The sequence below is a fragment of the Anoplolepis gracilipes genome, chromosome 9 (assembly GCF_047496725.1).
Source record: "Anoplolepis gracilipes chromosome 9, ASM4749672v1, whole genome shotgun sequence".
In the NCBI taxonomy this organism is placed as follows: domain Eukaryota; kingdom Metazoa; phylum Arthropoda; class Insecta; order Hymenoptera; family Formicidae; genus Anoplolepis; species Anoplolepis gracilipes.
In genome coordinates this window covers 7,944,463-7,955,651 of record NC_132978.1, presented here as the reverse complement: position 1 = coordinate 7,955,651, position 11,189 = coordinate 7,944,463, and the positions used below count along the sequence as shown (strand labels likewise).

Genomic DNA, 11,189 nt, shown 5'->3' with positions numbered 1-11,189 from the left:
AAAAATTTTTACGAACAAGCCTGGAGCGAAAAAAAAATATTTCAGGAAAAATGATATGCGATCAAGTTACGCGGTCCGTTGACTTTTGAAATACATTTGACAGTTAAATCTCATATTTCTCTCTGATATTTAACCGCCAAGGCAGTTGATAGGATTCTTCGTGTATAGAAATATTCATTAATTATTTAAAATTATATGCAAAATTCTATTTCTAGTACATTAATTTTTAATAATAGCTTTCTTGACTAATTTAGAAACGATTAATTTTAAGCAAAAAAAAATCATCAACCATCTCTGACGTGCGAATATATCTAAGCTGGCGTTATAACGAGCTGTCAAGAAAAAGTTAGCAGGATTATCTTCGATAAGTATGTCTTCGAAGATATCTTCTGCTTTCTTTTTTGAGGCCACCGGCAGAGTAAGCGTTGACCCTTCGCGTAATTTGTGCAAATCGCCAATTTCTTATTCAAGACACGCGTGCACCACGCGACAGATTGATTGGCCTACTGTTTTTGTTTGTAAAATGTCGCTGTTTGTGGAATCTGTTCGCGTAGATAGTCGATTGCTGCATCGAGCAATCCACCAATTGCTGAATACTTTGCCGCCACTCCTATTAGGGGTATTCGATTGTAACTCTTCTCCGAGAGAGTTCCAACTCTTTCTTTTAAGATAAATTATTGATAATGTCAAACAAATGGAACTAAGTTTTTTATCATTTTATGTTAGATAAAATTTGGTTTTAAACAACATTCCATTAAATTTGGAGTAATCAAGAGTTATTTTTTAGCGTATAATATATAAACTTTTTTTTATATATAATATTATTTAATATTATTTATAATGTTATTTTATATATAATATTATATAATATTATGTAATTTAATATATAATTCTTTTTTTTATATTTTGATTAAAAATTTTGATTGAAAATTATTTTTTGTTGTAAAGATATGTGATTATGATGAGTCGTAGTACTATTGTTGAATTGTCTGTGAGAAGTTCCGTAGTTTATTTTCATGTAAAAGTAAACTGTTTCCCAGAAAGCTCATTGAATTTTCATGAGTTATCTTCCTTCTGACATTTCTACTTAATGCAAATGAATTAAAAAAGAAGATCTAAATACGAAATGAATTCAGAAAAGATATATTTCTAGGATTATAAAAGACTTTGTGTGATAATCTGGTTTACATAACACTTGTTTACACATATTATTACGTATATATTTTAATTTAAAGTCAAGCGAATTAAAATATATTAACTTATATTTTATATTACATTTTTTATATATATTTCACATTTTTACGTTTATTAAATTGCGTGTTCGCAATTGTTTTATATTACACGCAACAGAGCAGATGTCTGATAATTTCACTAGAAAAACGGATATTTTTTTAAATAGCCAATAACCGTATGATTTACTCTATTTAGTAGACTTCTCCAGAGAAATTTATTAAATCCTTCGCTTGTCCGTCCTCACGTCTTTTGTCATACTTTATCCTCATCCCTATCAAGGATCCCCCAGGACGCCCATTCCAGCTTTTTCCCCTCCGGGGAATGGCCCAGTTTTTCCACTCTGCTCACGATGCTCCCGATTTGTACCACTTTTGTCCAAAACGGCGTGACTTTCTGGGAAGGTCTAGACTCTATCTTTCGATAAAAATAAATCGCGAGTGCCCAGATAGTTAATGAGATCGATAGAGTCGTTAACGTGAGCAGATGAACCGGAAATGGCAGCATCTCTACGCTTTTTCATATTATTTCCTATGGAATTATTTTCCGATTGTATTAATTTCATCTGTCTATTCGGACAGATGGACAGCCCATTTATACACACGCGCGCACACACACACACACATATATTGTGTATATATATATATATATATATATATATATATATATATATATATATATATATATATATACACAATATAGATTTCTCTTTCGCGATGCAAAATATAATCCAAATATCAGCGGCTTGTTTATGGACATGTAATTATAATGAAAATACATATGCGATTTTTTAAGAAAAATGTAAAAGTAAAAATTTAAGTGTAAGATTTCATTATTTTATTACGTACTATCGACATAAAAATATAAAAACGTAAAGTTTTTTCATTAAAATGCTAAACTTTTACGCGTACATGATAAAAATATAGTATCTTATCTTTTGTTAATTGGTATATGTACATGAGTGAGTCTTATGTTTTTAATATATCATATAACCGTGACGTTATATATTATATCTTTCTGAGGTAATTATTTGAATTTACCGATAAATATCTCGCGCGTATTTCATAGTTACGTGCGGTTATATTAATTTAGATTAACCCTTCGTTAGGCGCAATATTTAATAGATACAAATAGATATTATTTGAAGCTATATTACTACACACTGCGATTTTTTTATCTATTGTAATATTTACGAATTTGTTCTTTACTGTTTTTGATATATTTTAATGCCTGATATATTAACATAATGTTAAGACAAAGTTGTTTTAAGAATCAAAGAAAAATAAAGGAAAAATATTGCGCCTAACGTCGGGTTAATATTAAAATAAGAGCAAAAAGATGAGCTAGCATAATCATATAGTTCCAGACATATATATATATATATATATATGTATGTGTGTGTGTGTGTGTGTGTGTGTGTGTGTGTGTGTGTGTGTGTGTGTGTGTGTGTGTGTGTGTGTGTATAACGTAAATAGATATAGATATTGTCCGAAGTAAAAACCCGCGAAAGTTGTTTTCTGGTTGTTGGAGCTCGGCTAACTTACTAATGTAACTGAAATAATTAAAATGATGCCTGCAAGCTCTCTACGCTGGAATCGTGAGACAACTTTAAGCCCGAATGTGGATGAAAGAGATTTGCCCTACAGAATGTCACAATGTATATTTCACGCACCTGTACAAAGTGCACATAATGTAATATTACGTATGTGATACTCATATACTAATTTGTATTAACTTTTCTCTTATTGTTAGTATTTGAATTTTAAAACAAACTAGAATTTTTCATTGAATATTTATCCTATCACTGTAAAATATATTATTATATTAGAAAGCCAATAGAAATTGAAATAATTTAATTCGTATAAAATTATCTTTAAATCTACATAAAGAACAAGATTTTTTTTTTGAACATATGTGTATATAATACACAGAATTCTGTAAAACAAGAAAGTAAATGCAAAAGCTGATTTTTGTTGCAAAAATAAAAATTTTTATGGATTTGCATATTTTTAATATCAAGTAAATAAGTAAACATAAATATATATATATAGTGACAGCAGTAGAAATTTGCATGTGAAATTGTCATGTGAAAAATTACATTTTTTTGGTGTTTACGCGTAAATAACTTTTATTAAAAAAAAAAAATATAAATTATCCATACAAAAAATATATATATATAATAATAGTAATTTTTAATCATCTAATAATCATATCATAATAATAATCATGTAATAATACATAACAGTAATTTTTTTGTTATCATATAAAATTGGGAATTTTTTATACGATGCGTGAAGTCGTTAGAATTTAGCGAATTTTCTTACAGATCGCGCGAAGCACACTCCAGAATCGCCTATTTACTTTCTCCTCTCGCCGCGTTTAAATCGCGCGGACGCCGGAAATGCGACCAGTGTCGTTATCTGTCGGGAGCCTGTGGCAGTTCGCAGCACCGTTGATGAGAGCGACGCACACAGGCGTGAAAGAAGGACACGCGTAATGCGACAATGGCGACCTGAGAGGGATCGTGGCGTGCGTTGCCTCGCTTCTTCCATTACTTGAGCAGTGCGACGTAGTGCGTAAAAGTGCGTAAGTGTGTTTATCGCGATCGTGTACGCGCGAACGTGAATGCGTGGCCGGTCAACGCCACGGAGAGACGTGTTTTTCGCGTGGTGCGACTCGCGAATCTTCGCATACCGCCGCTCGTTCCACCGAGGTCAGCAAGACGGCGATCGACACAGTCGCGATTCATGGTGCTGGTGTATCCCGAAAAAACGAACGAGCTATGCGCACGTTCGCGTCGTCGCCTATCCTATAATGCTCTGGTGAGTAAGAGGACGCCGATCACGCGTCTCGTTGCGCAAACCGCACGGCAGGCTCGACCGGCTTTTTAAATCGCCCGGTGCTCCGAGACCGAGTGCGCGATCTACGCGCTGTAGTATACTACGCTTACGCTACGCCATGCGTATACACACGCGCACGCACACATGACCAGACTGCGGAGACTCGACGGTGAACTCGCGTGGTTAGGTTAGTCCTGCGAGATTGCCAGGCGGAATTTATTTTCTTCCTTTTTGCACGCCGCGCGACGCGGGGTCTCCTCTATTTGTTGTATCACGGCTCTCTTATCGCCGTACTCGAGGTACAGTCGCGTCGGCAGTCGCAACGGCAACGCGCTCCCCGCTCTCTCTTTCTCTTTGTGTGCGTGCGTGCGTGTATTTTTCTCTTTCTCTCTCCTCTCCTGCATTTTCCGCCTCCTACATTCGTAACGGACGAACCAACCGCTGGTGCTATCTGAAGTAACGGTAGTAATTTCGTTATTTATATCGACATATATAAATATAAGCGCCATGCTTCGAGAGACAAACGTATATATGTGCATCTAAGATTCGTGTGTGTGTATTTACGTAAATTGTATATATCTTGTTCTCTCTTTTTCTCCCTCTCTCTCTCTTTCTCTCTCTCTCTATCTATCTATTTATTTATCTCTATCTATCTCTCTATCTCTCTTTCTCATTCTCGTGTGATAATAAATTTATGAATGATAACTTTTATATTGAAAAAGTAATTTTAATGGAACGACAGAGCGCGATGTTTTCCTATTGTAATCTGTAATTTTGTTCAGTTCAGTTTTTTTATCTGGTAGATTTGATTGGTGCTTGGATAACAAAAAAATTGTTTTCTCTAATTAGTATATACAATAATACTCTGAATAAAAAGTGAATATTATAGAAATATAATTAATAACGAATTTATTGTAAGAGGTATTTATGGAATTATGTTCATCTTTTCTGGCCTTATTATCTATTTATTAGATTACAGATTCTGTATATTCGATTTAATGAGATATATATATATATAATGGAAAAAATATTTTGCAGCTAAATAAAAAAAATTTTGTGTATGTAATATGTTTTATACTTATATATATATATATTTATAATCTTATTATTCATACATACACATACATAGCTGTTATCATATTCAAGTTAATGAAATTTAATTTACAATTCCTTGAAACAGTGTAAATTGTTAGGTATATTTAAAATATGATTAATTAATATTTACATCTACAGAGTTTATAAATATGATGCGCAAATATATTAGGACATGATATAATTGCATATAGATCTTTAAATAAATCTATATCGCTACAAAATTTTTTTTAACAGTGGAACAGCAATAATTACTTACCACGAAAATTTAGTGGTACTGTCATGATAAAATAAGGGAAGTGAACGAAGGAAATGAGCCACAATATTGCGGGCATGCCACCCTTCACAAGGATGCCATTGGCGGGCATGGGAATGGGTGTGAATATGGGCCCGAATGCCCCACATCCTGACTCTTCTGCCCATCCTCATCCACCACCGCCACCACCAGCTGGTGCTAATCCTAAGAAAAAAAGACGTACAAATTCAAATATTGCTCAACCAGCTCCACAGCAATCTGCATCTTCACAGGTAAGTTAATATAATTTTGTTATATTTATGTTTCGATTTTGTTAGTACTTAATTATCATTCTGATATTAATGCTTAACAATTATTCAACAGGATTTACTACCCCCACCTTTGTCAGGTTATGGCGATACAATAGTAGCGACCAATCCTTTTGACGATACACCTCCACAGACCACACAAAGTCCAATGATGCACGCAGGCCCTCCACACATGCATCCTCATCATCCGCATCACATGGGTGGACCTCCTATGCGAGGTATGAGTCCTTTAACTTCTATGGGTGGTATGAGTCCTATGATGCCACATAACATGGGCAATATGAGCCCTATGGGTAATTCACCCATGACAAATCACATGAATCATATGGGAGCTATGTCTCCTATGAATCATGCTCCTCTCGGCGGCATGAGTCCCATGAATAACATGGGACCAAATATGCCACCTGGTCCAATAAATACCATGAATAATCATATGAATATGAGTCATATGGGAAATTCACAACTAAGCGGTCCACCTATGGGTAGTCCAATGAATAATATGAATAGTGGGCCTATGGGTAGTCCGATGAACAACATGGTTCACAATATGGGTAGTCCTATGGGTGGGCCTCTAGGTTCTCCGATGAACACTATGGGAGGATCCAATCATATGCCTAATGGACCAATGAATATGAATAACATGAACAGTCATATACCGCCCAACAGTCCGTTAAATGGACCATCGCTGAACAACGTGAATAGTCCATTAGGACACAATGGATCTCAACCTCATCCGAATCATATGGGAAATAATCTTAATAATTTAGGAAGACCTATGAATGGACCTATGACTACTATGAGTTCGATGACATCGAACAATATGAATATGACTGTTCCTAATCAAATGAACAATATGAATATGGCAGGTCCAGGAATGAATATGCCTAATATGAATATTAGTCATCATAATCAAATGGGAGGTCATATGACAGGACCAATGGGTACAATGCCCAATAATATGGGTGGCGGACCACCTATGGGACACTCCATTAATTCCATGGGCTCTATGCCGCCACATGGATTTCAAGGTCCGGGAATGGGTCCAAAGTCAATGCCAATGTCTACAGTCAAAGTAAGTTACTTTTTTTTATTAAGTACATTACAGTTAATATTTAATCAGTTATAGTATCTTTACTCTATTTGATTATATTTAACATAATGTGTAAATTATTCACTGCAAACTCAATATACGATTTATCAATTTCTTTCAGGTATATCCTCCAGAACAGTCGATGGTATTCAATCCACAAAATCCTAACGCACCACCAATTTACCCTTGTGGAGTTTGTCATAAGGAAGTACACGATAATGATCAAGCAATTCTTTGTGAATCGGGTTGTAATTTTTGGTTTCACAGGTGAGTTATTAGTAATGTGCAAGATAACAGTAACGTGCGAGGTAATAGTAACGTGCAAGATAATAAATTGCACGTTTTGATGAACGGGATTATTTCAGGAGTTGCACAGGATTATCAGAACAGGCTTATCAATTGTTAACAGCAGAGGTTTATGCGGAATGGGCGTGTGATAAGTGTATGACTACGAAGAACATACCCCTAGTTAAGTTTAAACCATAACATTTCGTGTCCCGTCGTTCTTGCGACGCTCGAGTGACTCTTTGTTAGCGTTTATATGTGGTACATGCACATATGCGCGTACGGTTGCGCACATACACACATACACATCTACAGCACACATGATAAATATTAGTGCACGTGCGAAATCGTGCATACAATATAAAGATTTGCTGTTTGTTAACAACTTAGCATTAACTTGTTGAAATATTAGAATAACGTTCAAGTCGCGTGTATCAATGAATACAAACGCAAAAATAACGTTCAGAAGTTACTTTAAATTTCGAGTCCGATTGTGACGTATGAGTTCATAAACAAAATTAAATGAATTAAAATTTCAGAATTTTTTAAATAGGTATAAAAAATAATATTGACATACATACGTTTGTTTCCCCAAAAAAATGAATGTGTAATAATTTAAAATTTAAATATAAAATAATTTAAAAGAGTTTGGTTTTAAACAAAAATAGCAAAGAATTAAATATAATGTTTCATGATAATGTTTTATCAAAAAAATATTTAATATTTTTAAAGGATATAGGATTCTTATGACTAATTGCATTTAATTCAAAATTAATTTAGTTGAATCGTGTATTTGACATTAATAATAAAACAAGATTATTAGAGACAAGTCATGAGCAATTGCAACGTCTTTCTTTTGCATTATATCGCTCTTATATACAGGGTATCCCATAAACATTGAATCAACGTTCGTGAGCAGGTAGAGTGCATTAAAACTGTACGCTCTAGACGTTCCAGCGGTGAGTGTCACGCGGATTGCATTGCAACGAAAAGTATGATTGTTTTTGGGCCGCTGGAACGCCTAGAGCGTACAGCCCATGGTTAAACCGTGAAAAGCGCGCGCTCATTTGCCAATCTTTTTTAATTAATATTTTAATAAATATTGAGAAAATTGCAAAATAGTAAAGGACTTTTCTGTTCAGTTAATGCGCTCTATCTGCTCACGAACGTCAATCTTTACGGGACACCTTGTATATTATAATAAATATTCTTTCAGCAATCGTTATATGTGATTTGTAATATCAAAATTTTGTGAACTAAATTAATTTTTATGAATACCATTTGTCATTAGAATCATCGGGCATCGATTAAAAGATTTTGAAGATATTTTCAACATTTTTCGAAGTATATGACGAGTATGACATATAACCGTTAATGTATACTGACATGATATTAATGTGAATTGTAAAAAACATTTATATAAATTCAAATTTGTTTAGTACAAGTAATGATAATGTTTAATTAATGATTTTATTATATAATCAGATTATTTATCAAGAAATGAAAATTGAAAACGTTTGAAACGATAAGAGTATACGTTTTGGACGCTCACGCGCTTTAAACGTTTCTTTTTCTTCTAAAAAAAAAATGAAAAAGAAGAAGAAAAAAAAGAAGAAGAAGCGTTCAAAAGTAAATAGCATTCAAAGCAAATACATTATATATACATATACACAGATCATATTTAAATTATTTTTTGTTTATTGCAATTGATGAACGTATCTTTAACACATATGGATATATTTATTGTGATAAACCAATTATTACTGATTATTATTGAAGATTGACATAAGAGTTGGTCACAAATCCTATTTTTATTGTTAGAGCTACATGTTTTATTAAACTTAAGTATATGACTCAAAACAATTAGCATGAATGGGCCCATTCCATTCCAGAAACGAAATTATACAGATTTAAATGCAGTATTGGTATTCTCATACGATATATCAAAGTGTTGCAATTCTTACCTTTTTATGTCATGCATTTTAATATAAAAAGAAAACCATGGTAAATTTTAAATTTTGGTATCTTTATTTTAGCACTATAACATTTCTTTAAATTTAAGTAAAAATAAAAAAAATTTTATTAGGTTAATATTACTTTAATATAAAATAAAGGAAAAGGAAAATGAAAACAATATGACAGAAAACTATTGCACAAGATAAGTAAACTATTCAGTGTTTTTTAAAAGCTTTAACAAATTTGGTTGAATACACTGATGTTGGTACATATTAAAGGCTATATAAGGCTGGTATGTAAAATTATAGTGGATAGTATATAAGCAGATTTTGGACTGACAAAATGCTCAATATAATTTATATTTGATAAAATATATGTTCACAAGATATTTTAATTAAATTACTTGTATATTATGTTTGTAATATGAGAAGAGAGAGAAAGAGAATTTAATGTACAAGAAGCTTTAATTTGCATCAATGTCTACTATCAGTGCAGCCAAATTTGCTATAAGAAAAATAGATACTAAGTACATGCATACAATCTATAAAATAATTCTGTTTGTTTTATGTTTATGTAATAATTTAGTTCATTATACTGTTGCCATGGTTTAAACTCTTGATTTGAGTAATATATGCGGTTATATTAAGATATAAGAACTGTATATTTCTATCTAAAGTTGTGTAAAAACTTTTAATGAAAATGTTTTACCAAATAATTCTTACAAAGATTGTTTACGCACACAACAGGAATTTATTTGACTGATGTATAAACATGCAAATTTTTCTGCTGTAATGGAAAATTTGATATATAGAAAATAGAGTCATTGTCAGTATAAATCCCTGAACATCTAGACAGGGTTAAGTGCAAAATTAATTCCCTAAAAAGTTAATAATAATAATAATAATAATACATAAAATTATAATAATGTCAAATTTACGGCTTTTCTGCGTGCGAATATTTGTTTTTATAATTTATCTGAATATATAATAATATATATTATTAAATTCGATAATGTAAAAGGCTGTTGTACACAAAATAAACATGTAAATGATTGATTCAATGGAAACACTGAGCATAAACATTGTTCAGCAAATATGTCTATTTTATCATTTAAAATACTTAGTTTATGTATATCTCTGTATTTAGAGAGATAAATTAGTACAACAGACTTAATCTGCAATCGAATTTACTATTAAAATCTAGTTATTGAAATAAACTGAAGTAATGTTTCAAATTTACATTATAAAGAAATCTTAACAAAAAATGCACACTTAACAATTTTAATTAATTAGTTGGTATAATCTTTCGTATCTATCAGTTGTATAGTATCGAGAATATTGAAACGAATTGCATATTATTGTCATAGGAAATTAACCATTAGAAGAATCATTACAAGAAAATTAAATTCCGTCGGCAGCTAACACAAAATTATTGAGTCTACGGATATACTTGTATAGTTTTTATATGTATATGAATTAACTACATACACACAGACACCTAAACATATATATATATAGAATATATATAGAATTTAATGCCTGTGTTAAATGGAGATTCAACTTGACGAAGAGTAGAAATGTATCGAATTAATTAGTATCTTTACTTTATTTTGATCATGTAAATTAAAATTAATTTTGAAAATTGTTAAATTTTATTTTTTAGATGAAGAAATGCTATGCGCGCGCGCGGAATCTCCGTATAATTCATGCTTTAAGCTTGTTTTATTATAATTATTTTTAACACAACACATATACACAACACATATGCGTATTACATTTGAGTGACATACACAGAATCCTATAATTACATAATGCTCATATTAGTATTACAACGAATAGAATACCATCTTCACATATCTTCTTTCTATATTTTCTCGTACGGAAAAGAATGTCACGCTAAAACCTGTTAACGTTGCTTTTATTACAAAAGTTAAAAAATGCAGGGGACTAAACGATTTACAAACTCTTATATGAATAACAGCCATGTCAATGATTAATACAGCGGAGGAAATCATTTTCTAGTACAAATGAATGAGCTATAATTTAAGTGATAATGTCTACTTTTTCACAGGATTAAATTATAAATGATATAATTTTAAATACTTGCTACATGTTTATTCATGACACAGAGCA

The 11,189-nt window shown here is 32.0% G+C and overlaps 1 protein-coding gene across 3 annotated transcripts; it reads left to right on the top strand.

The window, feature by feature from the left end:
- The first annotated feature begins 3,556 nt into the window (after positions 1–3,556).
- Pygo (pygopus family PHD finger) lies at positions 3,557–8,808 on the top strand. Of its 3 annotated transcripts, none has more exons than XM_072898781.1 (5): positions 3,557–4,052; positions 5,400–5,690; positions 5,782–6,798; positions 6,938–7,083; positions 7,182–8,808. In XM_072898781.1, the coding sequence occupies exons 2-5, from the start codon at positions 5,475–5,477 to the stop codon at positions 7,300–7,302; spliced, it is 1,500 nt and encodes a 499-aa protein (XP_072754882.1). In that variant the 5' UTR covers positions 3,557–4,052; positions 5,400–5,474; the 3' UTR covers positions 7,303–8,808. The 3 variants fall into 3 exon arrangements, with proteins under 3 accessions (XP_072754882.1, XP_072754884.1, XP_072754883.1); XM_072898783.1 differs by lacking the exon at positions 3,557–4,052 and adding an exon at positions 4,145–4,369; XM_072898782.1 differs by lacking the exon at positions 3,557–4,052 and adding an exon at positions 4,383–4,532.
- The last annotated feature ends 2,381 nt before the right edge of the window (positions 8,809–11,189 follow it).

What these genes read in the sequence shown, in the direction of transcription:
- Pygo (XM_072898781.1), top strand. Translation starts at nt 5,475, where the DNA reads ATGAGCCACAATATTGCGGGCATGCCACCCTTCACAAGGATGCCATTG. An exon ending in TGCCAATGTCTACAGTCAAA is followed by an intron (nt 6,799 to 6,937) that starts GTAAGTTACTTT and finishes AATTTCTTTCAG; the next exon opens with GTATATCCTCCAGAACAGTC. An exon ending in TGTAATTTTTGGTTTCACAG is followed by an intron (nt 7,084 to 7,181) that starts GTGAGTTATTAG and finishes GGATTATTTCAG; the next exon opens with GAGTTGCACAGGATTATCAG.